General features: G+C 37.9%; 1 protein-coding gene across 2 annotated transcripts in view; it reads left to right on the top strand.

Annotated features, from left to right (window-relative positions):
- Window positions 1-22,421, top strand: part of dock10 (dedicator of cytokinesis 10) — a 162,029-nt gene that overhangs the window by 59,893 nt on the left and 79,715 nt on the right. For both annotated transcript variants that reach the window (XM_079823032.1, XM_079823033.1), the window contains exons 2-3: window positions 12,565-12,684; window positions 18,601-18,690. In XM_079823032.1, the coding sequence (XP_079679158.1) occupies window positions 12,565-12,684; window positions 18,601-18,690 (210 nt within the window). The remainder of the gene's footprint in view (window positions 1-12,564; window positions 12,685-18,600; window positions 18,691-22,421) is intronic.

Consider the following 22,421-nt stretch of genomic DNA (forward strand, 5'->3'; position numbering starts at 1 on the left):
AGTGCGTCCCATCAGTCAAGCTGGAATTATTGGATGTTTTTATCCTGATTGCAGTACATGTGTCCGTTGATTTCACTGCTCTCTGACTTGTTTTGTTTGTTTGCTTTAGAAGAATGTCATATGTCATATGGCAGTTCCCTTTATTTCTTTCATAAAACATGTGAATACTGTTAGTTCTTCTTTTAGTCATTGTTTGAACTGAACTGATGATAACTGCTAAATTATATATGACCCTCGTGTTGAGTACTGTTGGCAGGTGTTGGTACACATGGCCTGATTGTTTCGCTAACGTACATGTCCTTGACTGATGGACAATAATATTAGTTGGCATGGAGAAAGACTTTCCTGTGTTACGTATAGTAGTGGCTGGCTCTTGTTCTCCATGCCCTTTCTTTTGACGTTGATAATCTGCCCACCATGAGATTATTTTTGTGGATGTTCTTTACTTGTTCCTAAGCAACAACCACTAGCCACTTTTTTATCCTGCAGGTGTGCAGACAATTCTGACTAATTTGCTAAATGAATTCATCCATTCTTATGTTTTCTGTTAAAGAGCACCTATCATGGAATTTTGAAATGTACCTTTCATGTAGTGTGTAACATAGATCTAAGTGAACAAAAACATCCTGCAAAGTTTGAAATATGACAGTGCACCGTATATATAGTTATTTTCTTTCAAAAGTAAGAGTCGACTCTGAGTCACTTTTAAGAATCGTTAGAAGACCGAAGCTTTTTCTCTGACTAGATGACGTCAACTTGTCAAGTTATTTGAATACGATACGCCCACTTATTGCGCTCCAAGACGCCAACTAGAAAACATCATGGCGACGAGACGCTGTGTTCTGAAGTGCGACTCAAAAGCAAACTTTTTTCATCTGCCCAAGGATGAGCATTTGAAGACTAAGTGGCTTGAAGACAAACAATACATCGTCGCGATTGTGTGTTTATTAGTCTTAAAATGTCTCTATTTGCATGTTTCGCGATCTCAGGAAGCTTTTATTATGGATTTCTATTATGGCACATGGTTCTTCTTCGTCTGTCTGTACCATATATGGACTACATATGCACAGAGCGCCCTCCGGCTGCCAGGATGAATTGAAAACAACACATAAGAGTCTCAATCGCTCATGATTAGGCTAAATCTGCGCATTTTGAGGAAGTATTGAATAAAAAAATACTCCTCTGTTTAGAAATTTGACACAGACATATGAGAATCTATCAATATTTCTCCTCATCTGCACACTTTTGAACTAAAAGCCCTGAGGGATGTTGATTTGTCGCGAGTCTTCGTGAGGAGAATAGAGGAGTTTTTTTATGAATGAGATCAGCTGAGGCTCATATTACAATCAAACGATACCGACGCGGTTTTCATATTCATAACTCCTGACACATATTAACAAATTACTGTCACTATAAGACTTTGAGAATAAAACAGAGGTAAAAAATGGAAGCTTGACTCTTAGATATTTTAAATGATGTATAGATTGACATGGTAATTACTTACAGTCATTTGAGCTAATTTAAACAAATAAAGCTTGAGGACGAATGCGCCCTCAATCCAGTTAAGAGGTTAAACCGAAAACCATTTATGGCGATGTGCGTTCCGTTTCCGAAAATATCTGCACAGACTAAACCAATCACAACTGACTGGGTCATCGGACCAATCACCGCAGATTAGCGTCACGTAAAGGCAGGGTTTTGAAAAGTGATTCACTAAAGGAATCATTTGAGAATCGCTGTCAAAACAGGTAAAAATAAATGCATATTATAAGAAAACTAAAGTCTTTTTTGTCATTGCATGCATTCAAAACTGTTGTTGGGGACTTCTAAAACAATATTTGGAACATTTTAAATGCCATAATAGGTGCTCTTTAACAGTGTCACAAAAAATATAGCCATTTAATCTATGACATTAGCTGACAGGTTTGAAAATTATATATAATGATGATGTGACAACTAAAATTGTGTAGGTTCGTGGATTGCAATTCTGTTGTTTGCACACGTTAAGTCACCAAGAAAAGTTTTTGAGTGATTCATTTCTGTTGTAGAAACTGAATAGCTATTTAATTTGGTGCCATTTAAACAACACCATCTTCAACTAAAATAAAACCCCCAATGCGTTCCGGACCCCACCTGCACATACACAGCACCTGATGGTCCGAGAACGCAAACCATGAAATAGTTTTGAAACTATACCATCATCATCCCCGGGCAACCCCTAAAAACCGAATCTGTGAAAACGGCGACGTCACGTCTTCAGCCAATAGGCAAGCGTGTTTGAATACGTACAGTATGTGTGCAGATGTGTTTTTATCTGGACAGAGTTCCCCTAGGGAAGGAGGCCTTCACAGGGAGAGTCTAGTTGACACTTCAGGTCTGCATTGGTCATGTCTAGGAGCAGGTCCACCATCCGATCTGGATCCGGCTGACTGCAGTAAACCTCGGGATAAACAGACAGACTATCATTAGCGTAGATGCCATTCTTCTGATGATGTAACGAGTACATCAGGTGTTATGGGAAGTGCTCCCGGTTCCGGCTGACCTAGTTAATGCAGCCTAACAATCATTTCATTGAAGAAGTGTTTTATGTGTATGCCATAGTAAAGAGATGTGTTTTAGTCTAGATTTAAACTGACAGAGTGTGTCTGCTTCCCGAACAATGTTAGGAAGACTGTTCCAGAGTTTCGGAGCTAAATAGGAAAAGGATCGACCGCCTACAGTTGATTTGGATATTCTAGGTATTATCAACTGGCCAGAATTTTGAGACCGCAGTAGACGTGATGGAGTATAATGTGTTAACTATTCTGTAACAAATCTTTTGTAGTTGAGACGATTCAAGAAATGTTGTCCATTGGAAACAGACGTTCTTAAGATTCAGCAGGTTTAGATGTTGATTTTTTTTTTAATAATCACTTTCGATCAGGAATAAAGAGGTAAACTACTCCCCTTCATAATGCTGTTATCTAGATTAGGGGTTTTCAAACTGGGGTCCGGGGTCCTCTAGAAGGTTCTCAGGGGTCCCCAGAAAATTTCAGAGAATAAAAAGACAAAGCAAAAATGGTTAACGTTTCATTTCTAAATGTTTCTCTCTTTTCTTGCCTTAAACATATTTTCCAGAATTGTATATGTTTGCTTTGTTTCTTTCTAGTGAGTTTTTCTCACCATTCTCCCCTTTGTCTCGCTCACTGGGGTTGTAAGGCGGTATTCTTAAGCTGCTTACATACATTTATTGTGAAAGTTGCTTACACAAATCATTTTTAATTGAAAATGTTCTTCTTCTGGTTTATACATCCAACATTAATTATAGCCAACTTAAGTAAACAATATGTTGTATTTATAATGTCACACTTACTACTTATCTAACAGTTTAAATGTTTTTTCATACAAACAAATATTTAGATGTATTTTAGGAAGGGGGTCCCTCATAAAATGTTCATCATATTTGGGGGTCCTCGGCATCATAAAGTTTGAAAACCCCTGATCTAGATCATCTCATTGGTTACAGCTTTCTTTGCAACAAATTAAGTGTTTTGTAAACACTGTTACAAAAACCACAAACTCACATTAAACCTCAAGAGTCAAACTGCCCAACTAAAGGAAACGCTCATCACCAAAATGGTGACCAAACATTTTCAATAAAAAACTCTACATCTGAACCTGTTCATTCTTAATAAGAACTTATGTTTCCATTAGACATAAAGGGCCCTATCTTGCACCCAGCGCAATTGACTTTGTACACCGACGCATGTGTCATTCCTATTTTGCACCCGCGCAAAGCGCGCTTTTCCCTCCACAGAAGCACGTCGCTAAACTAGTGAATGAACTTGCGCTCCCTGGGCGGTTCAGCGCAAAAAAGGAGGCGTGTTCCGGCGCAAACAATCCCTGGTGCTATTTTGCTGTTCCATTAAACAATTGCGCCACTGACCAGAAAAAACCTAGTCTAAAGTCAGTGGCGCGTTGCACGTTGTTCATTATGCTATTTTAAGGGCGCATGCTTGACCATAATGTATAGCGTGCACAACGCGCATACACTTTGCTCATGTAATCTACACAGATGCAACAGTTATTTTTGCAAATCATAAATTGTTACACTAAAAAAATATTAACACATGAGATGACGGAAATCATTGTGGTGTGCCATGAAGATGTGAAAAAATAGGCATAAATCTAGCTTACAAATGATTCAGGCTAATTGTAATAATTAAGGATAAGACCTGTTTGCCCAATAGTGGCAAGACATATATGTATATAAGGACATCTGACAAATTGGTTTGTCCGTCAAGAACCAGGGAAAAAAAAATCGACTGAAAAACTGAAAAAACTGAAAGACTGAAAAAAAAAGACTGTGAAATCACCTTTACCATAATGTACAACATTACAACTTCACTTCTCTGTCTTTCACTGCTCTTACAAGAACATCAGTCTCCTCGGCTGTGAACCGCTCCTGGCGTGCGCCTGGTAAATACGCCATAATAATAGCAATCCATAATGGAACTTGCGCACCTGCTTTTAAAGGGAATGTTGGATGACGCTCGGATTGGTTTATTCACGTTACGCCCAAACCACACCTATGAATAATGAAGCTACTTCAGACCAACCCATTTTAGATTTGCGCCGGGCGCAAGAGCCATTTATCCCGCAAGGAAAATAGCAACAGCGCCGAGACCCGCCCACAAAGTTACTTGCGCTTCGCGCGTTGACACTTGCGTTTCAGATCGTTAAAATAGGGCCCAAAATGTTGAATTGGCTCAACTACAAAAGATTTGTTACAGAATAGTTGCATCTCTCCAGAAAACAAATAATGTCCTGTTGAGTCAACTAAAAATTAATTTTGTGTCACAGACAACTTATTTTCAGTTCGTATAACTGTTATTTACACAAGTTGAGTCAACAAGATAAAGCTAGGGGAAACGGTTTGTTGTCATTTCAACTTTTCAAGTTGTGTTTTTTACAGTGTGTGTTTTTTACAGTGTAGCCTTGAGGTCATGAACGCATGAACTAACTGTTCAGAGTTTTGCATTGAGAGCATATGTAGTAATTTAGATATATTTTTAAGATGGTAGAAAGCAGTTTTACAGATGCTAGAAATGTGGCTTTCAAACGAGAGATTGGTATCAAAGAGCAAACCCAGGTTCCTCACTGACGACGAGGACTTGACAAAACAGCCATCAAGTGTTAGACAGTATTCTAGGTTACTACACTGTAAACCCAGATAAGCTGAATTTACTTTTTAAAAAAATATGGAAACTGGTTGCCCTAAAGAAATTAAGTAATGTGAACTTAAAAATTCAAGTTCATTTAACTTTATAATTTGTAATATCAATTACTTTGTAGTTATTACACATAGTATATTTAAGTTCAATGTACTAAGTAAGTTAAGTTTATATAATTAAAAAAATATATTTATTTTTTTTAAACTAGAAAATTAAGGGGAAGAAGCAAATAAAAGGTATATTGATACAATTTTCTGTTTTAGTTCAATTCAGTTCCAAAACATATAAGCTAATTTAGTTGCTGAATGCACAGAGATTATTGTGATGTCTACAACACAGGAAACCGTTGTCAGGTTCTGCTTATTGTGGTTTATTTAGGAAAATGACTAATGTCTTAGTGGTGTTAGATTTAGTTACCTCCACATGCTGTCCCCATTGTTTCCTAATCTTCTGAATCAATTCATTATCAGATTGATTGGCCTTCATCACTGAAGAATTACAGCACCTGTCTCCAGGGCCCTGACCCACTGTTTCCTACATTGATTTTCAAGATGACATTTGACTGGCTGTTATATGTTTCACATTTGAAACTGTACAACTCATATTTTCAGAACAGGGTTCAGTATAGATTGGCTACGAACAGTACAACTCTTAGTGTATTGTTTTCTACAGATTATGTGAGATTCTGGGCCCTTTTATGTTACATCAAACTGACTGAATTAGGTTACAACAACAAGATTAGAATTTGTAGGTACTGTAGAATCAGGAAGAAATGCCTCCTTAAAGCAACAACTGGACACTTTTTACCGTGTATATGGGCTTGTGAAACTTGTGAAATATTGTTTAATTTCATATATCTGCTGCTTGAGGATCTAGAGGCTGAAACACATACAAAAGACAGACTATAAGCTACATCAACAATATTATATACAAATTATAATTTGCAATTCTTTATGTCTGGCCCTCAAGATCCACGCTCTCTAAACTGCCTTTAGCTTTCTAATAATCCCGAAGATCTTGATTAGTTTGTCCAGGTGTGTTTTATCAGGATTGGAGCCAAACTCAAGTCAATCTCAAGGGCAAGAGTTGCCCACCTTTGCTTTATGGGATTGTAGTTGATTCCTTCATTAAAGATATATTAGTAAAGTTTGCAATGTTGTGATTCATACTGTAATAAAATACAATAAGCTTAACTCACAAATACATAAGGAATGCATATAAATAAAGAATTGCCTATTGCTTCTAAATTAGGATGTTTTTTGTGTAAAATCTTGCTAACATTATTAGTGGAACATTTCAAAAATGAAGTTCATGACCCCTTTAAAATGTAATTTTTTTCCACATGCTGGGTTGATTTAACCTAATTTGGTTTGATAATCATTCATAATCAGTAACCCAGTGGTGCTGGGTTGTAAATGTGGATATGAAAGAGAGCATACACATGTTTTTTTCTTTCTTTCACCTGATGGAGTTTGGGGTCCTTGCTGTCAACTCTGGATTGCTTAGTTGGGGACACTTAATATTCAACAGTATTAGTGATCTGAGTCTGACTGCACTGACTCTTATTGGATGAGAACTGAACTGAGCTGATGATGACGTCACTGTTTTCTGCAGACCTGCTTTATAGATTAAATTAACAAATATAATAACTGATGCTCTTTCCAATGGAACTGAATCAACACTGAATTGACTTCAGCTGAACAATGACAATGTTTTCTTTTTAGAGCTGCTTTACAGTTGAAAATGAAATCTTTATTGTAATTAGCGCTTTAAACTCGAGCGATGACCAGTGACTGTTCAGCGGGAAATGAAAAAGACGGAATATATATACTGTATATTTATATAAAGTTGGTTAGTGTGAGTGATGAGCAGCATCTGAAATTTTTCAAGATGTTGGAGACATTGATGCTTCTAGGGAAGTCGAATGAGGCACAGGAACCATAAATAAGCACTTTAAAAATGCTGGGTTAAAAATAACCCAGTTTGGGTCATTTGGCAATCTAGCGCTGGAGGTTAGGTTAAATGTTTGACCTAACATTCTGGGATGTTTCTCAACTCAACTTTGTTTAGAAATGACTATACTGCTTTGGGCTGCACGGTATGGCAAAAGTACGTTTCTATCGTTTGAGATTTTGCTAAACACAGTTCTACTAATATATATATATATATATAAAGTTTGTGTTTACATAATATATGTGTGTGTACTGTGTATAATTATTATGTATATATAAGTACACACACATGCATGTATATACTGTATGTATAATTTATCTTATATAAATATATATCTTTTTTAATAAAAATATAACATATTTTTATTAAATATATACATGCATGTGTGTGTACTTATATATAAAATATATAACTAAATATATATAACGTTAAACTGAAAAAATTAACCGCCCGCATTAACGTGTTAATTTGCCCAGCACTAATATATATCTGTATGTATGTATATGTATATAACGTTAGACTGAGACTTGGCTTTATTCAGCAGGAAATGATTGATTCATTTGATTGTAATTTCATGTGAGTGGCAGGTTGCTGGAGAGGAGGGACTGAAACTCATCTGCCAATTTGAAAGCCTTATTGCCCAGTCCACCTGTTTTTAATGTATTAACAGCCGTTAACTGCTGAAGGGTACGTTCACACGACTACAAAGTTCTAAAAAATGGAAACTTTTTTTCTTCAATTTTTTATGTACAGACGACAACGTTTTCAAAACGATCCCGTTCACACGGAAAACAACTAAAACGCTGTATTATTCATGCCAGGCCAGTAGTTGGCGATGTACGTTTGTAAAGAAACACTACACGCCTAAAGACTGAACACTCAATGGCCCTCATTTATCAAAAGTGCGTACACCAATTTTCCAGCGTACACCTGGCGTACACCCAAAACCACGGTAACTTTGAGATTTATCAATATGGACGTTGGCGTACGGCACGCTCAAATCCTACGCCAGCTCAGGAGGTGGTGTACGCACGTTTTGAGTTAGTGCGAAAATGCGCAGAAAAACAATTCCTAACACCACAAAACGCACTGACAAAGATATGCTATATTATGACCCACTGTAAAAAACAACAACAACAACAACAAATAAAGCCCTATTCGCACGGGATAAGTATTATCTGGGGACCTCGTGTGATTTAGAAATTACTCCCCACATCTGAGTTTTGCGTGGCGCATTCGCACGGGATAAGCTGTGATTTTACTCGAATTTACTGACTTATCTCCCGGATATGATGTTACTTGAAAATGTTTTTTTCGTTATATAGCTGTATGAAATTATAAACAGTTGTATCGATATAATTTTGATTGTTTTATAGGAATACAAATAATTTCGTTCAGTTAGAGAACAGACGCAATTAAAAACGTAACTGAGCAATATAATAACAATATAGGAAGATTCAGTTTCAAAGCTAAATGTAAAAGTGCCCATTTAAGCGAGTTGTCATTGTACTGTTCTGTTTTTGTGTTTTTCATTAAAAATAATATTAAACACACCATTCAAGCAATTACTCCCAAAAGTGAACCTAAAGTGAAAGTAGTAGCCTATAATCCGCGCGGCCGCACGGGAAGTCATAACGGTGCACATATGCAGCCTAGCTCCATTCTTCGTGAAAGATAAAGATAGAAATGCTCACAGGACACAAAAACCTTGCTAAAATTATATACGATCCGCCTAATGCCGGCCAAATAGATGCCGATTCGCACAGGACTAATATTATCACAGGACCTCGGTGTTCGGCAAAATATGGTAGGTCATTTGCGGGGGAATTTTTACTTTACATATTACAGACATGGCCGATTCGCACGGGATTAAGATCACAGACATTCTCTGCAATTATTACAAATCACCAGAGCTCCCCGCATATACTAATCCCGTGCGAATAAGTAATTATAAACTTCAGTGTTTATTTTTGTGCAACATGGACTTTAATGTTTAATTTGTGTGACTTTACCAAAGCATTTGATTTGTAGGCATATGTATTCCTCCAGTTGCGAGCCTGTGCGCTTTACCTGACGTTGGTTAGGCCCGGCAGCTGCGCACGGACTGGGACTGAAAATAATTCAGACTGACAAAATAATAATAACGACATTCTTCTTCTAAATAACAATAAGCGTCATTAATAATACAAATCATAATAATAATAAGAAGAATCTAACAAATTGTCATGCAATTATATTAATGTGAATGAATGGTACTCCACATCACATCATCATCATCACTATTGTACGCCCCAATACATGTGATGTGATACGAAATTAAATGCATATTATTTCAAAACACGTGCTGTAAAATAATGAATTGTGATAGGTAATTTCTCATCCAAAAAGCTATTTAAACTGGATTTCCACCTTACACATTTTTATGGGCGCCTTTAATTCCACTCTTTAAACTCCCAAATAAAACAATTTAGTTTTTTTTCCACTTCCCTGGTGATGGTCTCGATCTCCACGTCAGAGAAGTTTCGCTTCTTTGCCGTCTTCCGTGTGTCCATGGCGTAAAATGAGGGAGTGGGGGAGGCAGAGACTTGAATATATAGGGGCGTGTTATTCTAATGACGATCGTTTTCAGCCGCGGCATTTATCAAGGGCAGGTTTTGCGTACGCCTGGATTTCAGAAGTGCGCACAGCTTCATAAATCAGGCGGTGAGAGGAGTGTAAGCATAATCTTACGCCAACATATACGCCCGTTTCTACGCAAGATTGATAAATGAGGGCCAATATGCATGTGCATGATGTCAACGTGTTCACAAATGTACATTTTTGTTGTTTACACAGAGACGATAATGGTATCATTTTCAAAAACTTTGAATCCCGTTTTCAAAAGTTTGCATTTTCAGACCCCCAAAACGCCATTGTCTTGTAAATGAACGGCCAAAGGGCATAACAAGTTGAATGTTTTTAGTTGAAAACAATACAATGAAACCTAGTCCAGAGCATTTCTGGACTTGAATCCAATCAATCAAACAAAACAAAAAAAAAACTTCCAACCAGCATGATATGATCTGATAAGACAAATGGCAAAAAAGCCCATAATTCAGATGTGCAAAGCTTCATACCCAAAAATATGTGTAGTCGTATGTGAATACCCTGCTGGAAAATCCAGCATAAACCAGCATGAATTCCATGTCTTGTTTATGTTAGTTAGAGCTGGGGCCTGTGCCATGATGGTAGTTTAACAAACTCAGGGTTACAGGATTAGTTTCGAGTTGACAAAACCAAACCAATCTATTCAGGCTTTGTTGGTCCCATGATGCTGATCATCAGCTTTCTCTGTCAACTCAGGCTTTGATCCTGAGTTTAGGAGTTTAGCTGTGACATCAGCAGTGAACAGCCAATCACAGGCTGTGGATCAGTCAAACTGAGATTCACTTCTCACGAGAGAAGCAGTGTGATTCACTTCACTCTTCTGCAGAATATACATGATTGAAAATATTAAGAATTTAAACTCATTTACACAGGAAGAAGAAAAAAGCTGTCTATGAAACTTCTTATTTAGTCAGTGCAATAAACGTTATGAAGTTAGTTTACTTGATATATAGAGAGAATTTAACATTTAAACTTTATTTATTGAAAGCTTAAAGCTTATTTGTATGACCTTTTATATAGGCTATTTATATTAATTTTAACTAAAGTGCCTATTAATGATTGATTAACTAAACTAAAATGATACGTGTTTAATTGATTAAGGGTATACTAATTACTTAAATGATATCTAAGTCATTCAAAATTATTATTATTATAATAAATAAGCATTGTTAAAAGCCAGACGCTTTAGTCTTTAAAAACCATTTGCTATGTAGTGACCTTTAATTTGGAGTAGAAAAAGGGGAGTGACTTTATTGCATCAGATATGTGTCACTGCTCACAGCTGATTGGTCTAATTTCAGTTTGAGATCTCTTATCCAGAACATAACCTGCCCTGAAGCAGGTTAGCCGTGGAGAGTAAGTTACTATGGAGATGAACACTGCTAAAAGCCAAACCACTTTAATGGTACCTAATACCCAGGATTGGCACAAACTAAGCTTAAACAAATCTGGCTAGCAGCTAAACCGGCTTCATGGTACAGGCCCCTGGTCTAGTGCTGGTCTAGCTGGTGGACCTATGATGTTGATGTTCTCAAGCTAAACTGAGCTGGTGTAGCTGATCCACAGGCACTACCGCTTCCCATGCAAACCAGAAACCAGCATCTGATGCCGGTCCCAGCATGAAAAACATACCTTATGCTGGTGACCAGCAATAATTGATTTTTCAGCAGGGAACATCTGGCAGTATGATTCATTTCTTTATATATATATATATATATATATATATATATATATATATATATATATATATATATATATATATATATATATATATATATATATATATATATATATATATATATATATATATATATATATATATATATATATATATATATATAATATATATATATATATATATATATATATTTTTATTTTTTATTTTTTTTTTAATGACTTAGATATCATTTAAGTAATTAGTATACCCTTAATCAATTACACACGTATCATTTTAGTTAATCAATCATTAATAGGCACTTTAGTTCAAATTAATATAAATAGCCTATATAAAGGTCATACAAATAAGCTTTAAAATCAATAAATAAAGCTTTAAAAATTACTACATGTGAGTTTAAATGTTCAATTCTATCTATATATCAAGTAAACTAACTTCATAACGTTTATTGCACTGACTAAGATTTTTATATATATATATATAAAAGCTCCCTTTAAAGCACACAGAACCTTGATAAGAAGATACTGTACATCTGTAGTCCAGTTTATTTGCACCAAGATTTCTCTGTTTACTGTTGTCATCTTTTGCTGAAATCCAGGAAGAGCATCGCTCTCACAGACTCAAATTATCTTGAACTCCAGCCTCTGTGAAGGTTGTGTGAAGAGTCTTCCACTTTCAACAATGGAATTGAATTCACTTAAAATCTCACCCTTAGACGTTTTGTGTAATAGCTTTCAGAGTCAGAGACCTCTCCCACCAAATTATCTCTTTTTCTTTTCTTTTTTTTTCAACTTTTAAACGTTTAATCATTGGCTGCACTGTTGTCAGGACTATCTTAGTAGCAGGTAGACTATCTTAGATGCAAAGGGAGCGATAACTCCTAGGTTCAGCCCCCATCTAGAAAAGCAACAGTAAATAAATGCTGGTTGCTCTACAGTTTACACTCTCTATATCATTAAAGATGACGCAAGAGCAAATTTAACTTATAAATATACACACTAGCTCTCAGCACACCGAGCGACTGTTTTTGCATTCTGATACTGTTGATGATGAGAGGTTTTTATTTGTGTCTCACAGCAGGAGAAGCCCAAAGTGATCGACCCCCTGGATTATGAGGCTGTGATTTCAGAGCTTGAAGCTGAGTTCAGGGAAGATCCCCTTCAAGATCTCCTACTGTTCCCAGACCTCGACTTCACTGTGAGTACTTTGTTCTCTTTTCGTTTTGTGTGTGCGTTTTTTGCTACACTCTAAAAAAAAAAAAAGGTTCTATATTGCACCAAAAATGGTTCTTGGCTCGTAATCATAGAGGAACCTTTTTTAGTGCTATATAGCACCAATTTTGGTGCTTCAGTGGTTCTTCAGCGGTTCTTCAGCGGTTCTTCAGAGGTTCTTCAGCGGTTCTTCAGAGGTTCTTCACCGGTTCTTTGACTAAGGTGCTATATAGCACCTCTGAAGAACCGCTGAAGAACCACTGAAGCACCAAAATTGGTGCTATATAGCACTAAAAAAGGTTCCCCTATGATTACGAGCCTTTTTTTTTAGAGTGTTAGTGTGTACAGAAAGTGTATTAATCTGTGCTGTTCATACATCTTTTTAAAAAAGTATGTGCTCTGAAAGGGCTCTTTTTTGAGACGTGGTATTTTACATGAAGTAAGGTCTTAAATGACTGTGTGTGTGTGTTGACACTTCTCCCTACTCTGCACCGAAAACAGCCGAGAAGAGGCCTGTTCAGACCACATCCTCTTTCACACACAGATCTGGGCTTTACATGGCACAAATATAAACACTGCTTGCACACATTTGCTCAGTGAGCTCACAATAACATATAACACCTCATATCAGCAATAGCCTACTGTGTTCATGATAAAAAGGGAGAACTTAAAAGCAGAAAGACAGCAATGCAGGCCAGCAAATTAAATCCGTAATCAACTGAGTAATCCAGAGAAACTGGCAGTAGGGCAGCATTGGGGAAAGTACATGCTAATGGATTACAGATGCAACAGATCAAGAGTCCATGTCAGAATGCAGGTGATTAAGACCTCTACTGGTGGGTGGTGGAAGTGGTATGAGGAGATTTAGCTGTGGATATTACAACAAATTGTATGGTATTTATTTGTTTACTTGACGGATGTGGTCACTATCAACTGGGAAGAACTGCATTATTGTTTCCCAAAATAAACATGTATGTGGTTGGGGAAAGTTCTGCTGCTTGCACAGCGCGTGCAGGTCTTCTTGGGCATTAAAGGCGAACTTCTAAAGTAAGCAAAAAAAGTGCAGCAGTGCAGTACACAGGGAAGGAGACAAGAGGCTGTTTTTTTAATGGATCTCAATGGAGAGGCTTCATTACGCTGAATAAAAGGCTTTTGTGAAGAAAAGGCTACTCATTTGAAGGGGTCATGAACTGGCTTTTTATATACTGGTGTCTGGGGTCAACTTAGGACACTCACATGGTTTTTACATTCAAAAACATCATAATGAATAAGTAATAGGCTATTTTCTACTCTGGTTTTGAGCCTCTCTCATGTAACGCTCAATTTTTATGGGAGTGTCGCATTGAAGACTTAAACGCCGACTGCTATGATTGGATAACAGTTTTGCATAATAATGAGTTTCGACTCCTCCGTCAGCAGTGTTGGGGAGTAACGGAATACATGTACCGGCGTTACGTATTCAGAATACAAATTATGAGTAACTGTATTCCGTTACAGTTACACTTTAAATAGTTGGTATTTAGAATACAGTTACATTGTTGAAATCAATGGATTACATTACGATACTTCTCTGTTTCACTAAATTAAGACAACTCCATACATTTCCCAGAACGCCCCAATATGAAAACGCGCGTTTTTTTTTTTATCACAATGGAGTCGCAAGAGGAGCAGCGAGAGCTAGAGGTAGACAACAGAGAAGGCTTGAAGAACTTAAAAGAGTTTCTATATTTTACTATATCTCTTTACATAAATATTATTTTCTATTTAAAACTATAATTTCGTTAGGCTATTTTAAAAACCCAACTACTCCTCCGCCCTATAGGGGGGGGAACGTAGCTTTCTTCCACTTCAATTTTTATTTTACTGTAGGCCTATCTCTTTACATACATATTATTTTCTATTTAAAAATTATAATTTCGTTATTTTACTAACCCAAGTAATGACTCATACGGGCTTTCCAGTTTGCACGTGAGGGGAAAACGTAGTTTTCTTCCACAGAGTTGTGCACTTTTAAGCAAATTTTATTTTACTGTATCTCTTTAAATAAATATTATTTTCAACTTAAATATTATAATTTCGTTATTTTACTAACCCAACTAATGACTCATCCGGGCTTTCCAATAGTTTGCACATGAAAGGGGAAAACGTAGCTTTCTTCCACTTAAAAAAAAGTGTTGTGTACTTTTAAGTAATTTTTATTTTACTGTATCTCTTTACATAAATATTATTTTCTACTTAAAAACTATAATTTCGTTATTTTACTCACCCAACTAATTACTGGCTTTCCAATAGGTTACACGCACTTTTCACAATCCATTACGGCGCTGATCAATTTTGATTCTTTCGTGTAGTTCATACAACCACCTTACAATATTTCAATTACATAATTTATTTTAGAGCCTATGCTTTGCACAACAAAAAGTTAATTGTGCTGCCAATTATAAGTGAAATGTAAATCCTGAGTTTCGGTCTGAGTGTTGTTCCCGTTTTCTTGTTCTTGATTTGTTGTTCTTCTGTGTTCTATGTGTGTTATCAGAATCACCTTCATTCTTTCATTTGATTTGACATTATGGCTAAGGCAAATTGTCTTTAAAAGTAATAACCAGACAAGAGTTATTTGACGTCAGACGCTGAAGTCTAGGTTTATATTAAACTGCCGCTTCAGCGCAGGAGCAAGAGTTGTTACAATGAGCACGATATCAGACACTACAATATGCTTGTATACTAATAATTCATTAATAAGGATTGTTTTCTTGTACCAAATTAAATATTAAATATTTTAAGTTAAATTCACAGTGTAAGACAAGAGGCTAACAATGTCAAGATCAGTAGGTTATTTGTGTGTAGCCTGCCTGACACGGTATTTTCACAGACTGCCACGTCTCTGGCATAGACTACAACATTTAAAATATAGAAGGCACAGCAGTAAAATAAACCATCTTACCCATAGATATTCATAATAAAGGCTAGACGTCTCATCCGCGCTGCTGGCCAATGGAGGTCGACGTCCGCACCTGGCGGCCATCTTGTCACAGGCAACTCGCTCACTCGTAACATTGTTTTAATGGTGCTTGCACTTTTTAAATAACCATAACTTGCTAAATTTTCTACCGATTTTCAAACTGTTTGGTTCGTTATAAACGTCAGAGATGTAGTTATGACACTGCATACTTATGAAAAAATATTCATAATTTGTTCAAGCATCCATAATTATAGCCACGTTAATAGCGTTTGTAAGAAACCAAACCATTTGTAAATCCGTCAAGATTTCAGTGAGATAAGAGTATTTGTGTTCATGCAGATCACTCACCTTACATCAGGTACCACAGAGCCTGTGACAAGATGGCCGCCGCTGATGACGTTAGAGACTCCGCCGTAAGACATCTAGCCTTTATTATGTATATCCATGGTCTTACCCACGTGAGCTGGAACTTCATTAAAAAATAAAGTTCATCCGCATTCCTAATATTGGAAACCGAAGGAAGCTTATGCAGTGACTGTGTTCTTCCTCAACCAGACTCTGCACACTATTTTGTAATCTTCAATGGCATGTTTATTGCTTGGAAGTTCGATCCGGTTTAGCTCCACTTAGGCCTATGGAACGCTAGACTTGGTAAACCCAGATTTGATTTCGCCCTGCAGCTCAGGCTGGAAACCTGTACATATTTCTATCCTGATTCTACTTCAAATTTCCGGGGACCAATCACAAACCGGCTAATCCACCTGGCTCACTATTGGCGGGTTTAACACGATGACGGATAGAGAAGCGATGGATCGTTGGTCTGATTGGTTGAAGGACTATCCAATATCGTACAGAGTCATTTGAACTATGCCCGTTGATCACGCCTCTTGTGCAGTAGAAAATACAGAGCAGACTCCCCAAAAGATTGAGCTGGTCTGGTGATAGCCTGACAAAAGAAACGCTGGAACACAAGGAGTCTGGCACATCTGGGGACATTAAAATTATTATTGATTTATAAGTCCTTAAACAAGACAGGAATCATGACAGCCTGCAAGAGGATTATTATATCCAATATATTAGCAAAAAGCACATGAGTGTGAATCACACAATCCACACTGCTTTTGATCTCCCAAGTGGCTGACCCACTATGGGAAGTGAGAACTGTCCATCTTACATTTACATTTATTAATTTAGCAGACGCTTTAATCCTAGCCAATGGGGAACTAACAAATAGGGAAGACAATAAGTGATACATTCTAACCTGAGAAACCAGGCTCAGGGCAACCACCAAGTAAAGCATTACAATAATCCAGCCTTGAGGTCTTAAATGCATGTATTAACTTTTCTGCATTGACCAGACTTGTGACACCAGGTTCATTGTGTTTCTAGGTTTGTTCACTTCATCCACATAGGCTATAAGGATATGCCTGAAGCCAATTACCATATTCAGATTGGCACGGATAATGACATCTAAACATATAACAAATTCAAATGAATTATATAAAAAAGTGTTTGTTAGATGCAGTCACTCCTTGTTCTTGCTGGATTATAACAGGTGAGCCAGGTCACAGTGTAATTTTAGTTATTTATCTAAAATAGTGTGCTACCAAAGTGAGTGTGTAAAGTGAATAAGTGAATGAAATGAGCCCAGCGCTATCAAATAGACCCATTGCTGTTTCTGGGTGAAGTATTCGCCACAAGCAGATACATTGAACACTGATTTATTATGAGGGCTGCTCTGAAAAGGTAAGAAGAAGCATACATACTGTATGTAAGTGGCCTGATTTGTATATTGGCAACGGTACTGTCTCTCTCATTGAATGTGATAATAAACAGAATGTCTGTTCGACCACTGATCAAGTCCTGTGTAAATGTATTTTGTGTTGCATGTGTGGATTAAATGATCAGGAATTGGACATGCTCTTTTTGTGTGTTGGACATGGGTTCAACAAGCTATTTTTTCCTTTCAATCCCTGTTGAAAAAACAAGCATATCCTGGTCAGGTATGTTCTGAAGCATGGCAGCTGGTTTAAGCTGGTCCTTAGCTGGTTCCTGATTTTACCCAAATACAGATTCAAATATACAAATACAGCTATTAGCTTTTTGCACACCTTTATCCACATGTGTGGAGGTTTTATCCGCTTGTTAAGTCGTAACATAAGGAACGCCGTTTCTGGGTCCAAGCCTCAACTCGTTTCACTTGAGAATGCCATCTACCGGCGCTATTTATTCATATTAAACATCAAACATTTTAAAAAGTTAAACAGTCTTACAGTCTACACAAAAGTCTCTGTGCTCACAGCGTCACAGACATTAATATTTTAATGATTTATAAAAGATGAATCACTGTTTGGCCATCTGGAATTTTGGTATCGAGATAAAGGTTATGATTATAATTTTTTTGGAGTATTATTTTGTGTGTATATTAGCACCATTTGTTGTTTTTCTTGTGGTATGAGATAGAGCGTTTGGAAGCAGTGCCCCGTGACGTCAGACTTAACAACCGAATTATGTATCCGTTTGAGCTTTATATCTCTCACAACCCATTGCCTGGACTCATTGTGCCTGATTACATCCACCTGTGTCAATATTCTTGTTAACCCTACAGTTAATTCTCAACCTGTGGTTGAAGGCGTAGTTTCTTATTTGCATGACATGTGGCTTTAATAAACCCTTGAGCAAAATAAGCAAGCTGACCATTACTACAATCTATATGTTCTATTTGTCAAGAGATTTAAAGCGCCGTTTTTGAAGAGTGCACATGTGTGTATGTGCTCTAGTAGGCCTAAGTAAGAAGGAGCCTGTCATTGAGTATGAAGATTAAGCAAAATGACTGAGAACAATGAGAATTAGTCCCCAGAGTCCTCATGACACCCACAAACCCATCCTGCATGATACATTTGATTTTGTTAAAAATGATCTCTGTCTTTTTTACTCTAGGTGTCCACTCTTCCTGTAGAGAGGAGAACCGTGAAGTCCACTGTGCCAGAGGGAGCTGACAAACATGCTGAATGTCTGCTGGTCAGACAGGTACGTGTGTGTGTGTGTGTGTGTGTGTGTGTGTGTGTGTGTGTGTGTGTGTGTGTGTGTGTGTGTGTGTGTGTGTGTGTGTGTGTGTGTGTGTGTGTGTGTGTGTGTGTGTGTGTGTGTGTGTGTGTGTGGCTTTGGTTGTAATCCCAAATAAAAGAGATGTTTAGAAATACAGAAGGAGACCGGAACGCAACTGTGTAAAGTGGACATTTTCAAAACTCGTAGTACAAAAATTTAAACACTTGGATCACTGCTATAACTTTAATTTCATGCTTTCATTACAGTTGTACATCATTTCTTTCCATATAATCAGTGTTTCAAAACACAATATCATTGTAATATGTCATTAAAAACACAACAGTATGATCTTCTTTCAGTTTAGTACTTATTTACAATCATTTAATCTAGTATCTGTTGCTGAATTAAAGATGTTAAAGTAACATAAGATACAGTTCTAAACCACATTAGAAAATAAACGTACAGTTACTAACATATACATAAAAGTGATGAATATATGATATGTGTTACGAAGCCCTAATCAAACATGTGAAGTGATGTGCAATCTAACTAACAACGTTTATTATAGACCAAAAATAAGGGACGCACACAAACTCACGTATCTTTACATTCAAACAAAGGAAGAAAAATATACAAATGAAATAAAGATTCAAATTAACCACACCAAAACCAAGACAACTTCACAATAATCTTCACTCTTAAAGGGAGGAGTCAGCAAAATACGTATTAAATCAACAACGCATCAAAAGGAACACATAATGGCTTTCTGGGCATAGGGATGTGCACCATGTTCACCGCTGCATGCTTCATCCCGTTTTACCCTCAACTTATATAAGAGCACCATTAGAGCAACAGGGCACAGATGCAGAGCCTAATAACACTCAGAGGGAAAAGAAAACAAATGAGAACACCAACAACATAATCACAAGACACAAATGCAACCACATGAGGCTTAGGCTGTAACACTTCCCCACCTGAAGAAAGAACCTGTTGTCACAAACGGTTGCAGGAAGATCAGGTATAACGTCTTTAATAATCCACTCAAAAGGTAATACAAAATTAAGACAAGCAAACTAAACCAACCGTAAATGTGACCGGACGAATGAACACTTAAAACACTGCAACTTAAATACAAAGCAAATGAGGGAAATAACGACTAACACCTGTAGTGATAAATTAATGTACTAGATACTAAACAAAGGAACTCGTGTGACTGAAAATAACAAACTAAAAGTCCATGAAAATGAAACCAAGATCAAAATAATTGACTTGTTTGTGACATAACGCCCCCTCCCAGAAGGGACCTCGCACGTTAACAAAAACAAACAAACCGATGAGGGTGGGGACTTCGGAGGAAGTTGAGGAGTTGGCGAAGGGTCAGTGACAAGGAGCAGGCGAAGGACAGAATGGTGGGGAATTGGCCAGATGGTGAGACCAGTTAGCGGAGTCAAGGAAGGGAGGAGCCAAGGTGTTGACAGGGCCGACGACATCCGTGCGACGATCGACGGAGAAGGAGCCAATGGATCCCAAGGCGCAGACGGAGAGCGAGGATGAAGAAGAAACTCTTAATTCAGGGTGGAAGGCAATACCCCACTGTCCCATCTTATCAGCCAGTCCTCCGTGTCCACTTCCTCCAGAAGTCCCTCTGCTGCTGATGACGCTGGCTCACTCATCGTGGTGGGCGTATGCTCTCCATCTGTGGGGGACTCTAGCGAAGTGTTTGCGGTCGAGGGTGGTGGTGTGCTGGGCTCTAAGTCTGGTTGTGTCCTGGCTCTGGGATAGACACTCTCCAGACACCTGATGATGGGCTCCCTCCAGTCTAGTCTTGAGGTGTCTGGTACCCCTTTTGCACCAAGGCAGTGTTGGTGCTAGTTCGGAGCCAGAGCCTAGTTTCAAATCGGTTCTTTGTGTTTCCACACCCAAAGCCCCAGCTCCGAGCCAGGAAAAGTGGTTTTTAAGTAGCACCAAAACATTGCTGGGCTAGAAGTAGGAACCGATTACGTCAGGCACTGGGGGCGGGGTCAACAAGACGAACACAAACTTGAGATCCGCCATTTTTGAAATAGCAGCTAATGGAGCTAACAGCTGCTGCTTGTTTGTAATCTCCGTCTATACAAATTACGGCGAACTGCATGAATGCGTTGGATTCGCTGTGTTTTCGTTGTGTTTTGATGCCACCGTAGGATCGTAAAGCCATGTGAATCAACGTTTGCATTGTTGATGGAAGGCTTGTTTGCAGCGGTGCTGTGCAGACCGATCGCCGTATGATAACGAGTCCAGCGAGAACATACGACTCCTTATGCTTTTGATTCACTCATGCGTTTTTTGTTTTTTTATATCATACTTGGATCTGTCTGCGCATCTCGAACAAGCCTGGTGTGTTTGTGTTTCCCGCTGCCTCGCTAGCGTTGCTGAGAAAGATGAGATGTATACAGTGACGTAAGACCTGGCTCTGTTGTGGCTCTCAGCATGTGGAAAAGCAAACGGTTCTTAGAAGGCTCCTCAGTCGAACCAACTATGAACTGGAACTAGCACTGGCTCTGAACTAGCATCCGGTTTATTCTGGTGGAAAAGGGGTTTGGGAGGTCTACATGATGGTGATAGTTAGCCCTGATCCAGAACAGTGATTTGCTGGTCTCGTCGTCAAGGCTTGTCTTTATCACTACGGACTTAAGCAGCGAATTGCAATGCGTAATCCATATTGAGGTTTGCACACACCTGTTCTATTTTCCCTCCCCTCTGACAGCAAAAAAGGGCTCTAAATTAAATCATACAGAGAAACATAAACCTAACCTTGTGAAGGGCATCTGCCACCACATTCTGAACCTGAACCATTAAAGCCCAATACATCAATCGTTGATTATGATTATATATTTTACTCAGAAAAATACTCGTCAGGATAACTAAAACAATCTTTAGGGCTACACAGTTGAGTTTATGAAGCAACTACACTACAGACGTTTTTGCAGAAGCACCGATAATAACCAACCACCCTCAAAAATCTACCCAACTTCCACCTGGTAGTAGGTACAAGATATGAATGGACAGGGGCTGCTTTTCCATCCAATGGACGTGCCTGACCGTTTTCTACCTGCTTTCCTAGATATGTGAAAAAAATCAATTTTTTTAAGATTTAGCGTTAGGGATGCAGCAGCTAAAATGTGAAACTGTGTAAGGTTGAAATATGTTCAGCCCATGTAGATGAATAAATGACTATGTCATCCAAGTAAATATTGCGATTAGGAACCTCACCTAGAACCACTGACATTAATCGTTGGAACGTCACCAGTGCGTTTCGCAGCCTGAATATTTGTATTTTGTATTGTCAAAGAAAAGTGTTAGGGGTTACAAATGCAGTAATCTTTCAGCAGATCGAGCTTCGTAATGTATTTCGCCACCCCGAGATTGTCAATATAGTCTTCACTAAAACACATTGGTACCCAAACACATGGGGAGCTCCAGGGACTACTACTAAGAATAGCAAAACCATTTTGCAAAAGATACTTCATTTTACATTTTATTTCTTCTCTCTTACCTGCGGGGCAATGATACTCACTACCAACCTTGATGTAATGCGGGATGACAGAAGTACCAAGAGAAACATCATTAAATATATTCTGAAAAATGTCTACCAATTTAGTTACATCTTGTCGCTGTTCACTCGTAGATAAGACAGGTGAGAAGAAAGCGTTGACAAAACTTCTGAGTTTTTC

This window comes from Gobio gobio (genome assembly GCF_949357685.1).
Source record: "Gobio gobio genome assembly, chromosome: 8".
In the NCBI taxonomy this organism is placed as follows: domain Eukaryota; kingdom Metazoa; phylum Chordata; class Actinopteri; order Cypriniformes; family Gobionidae; genus Gobio; species Gobio gobio.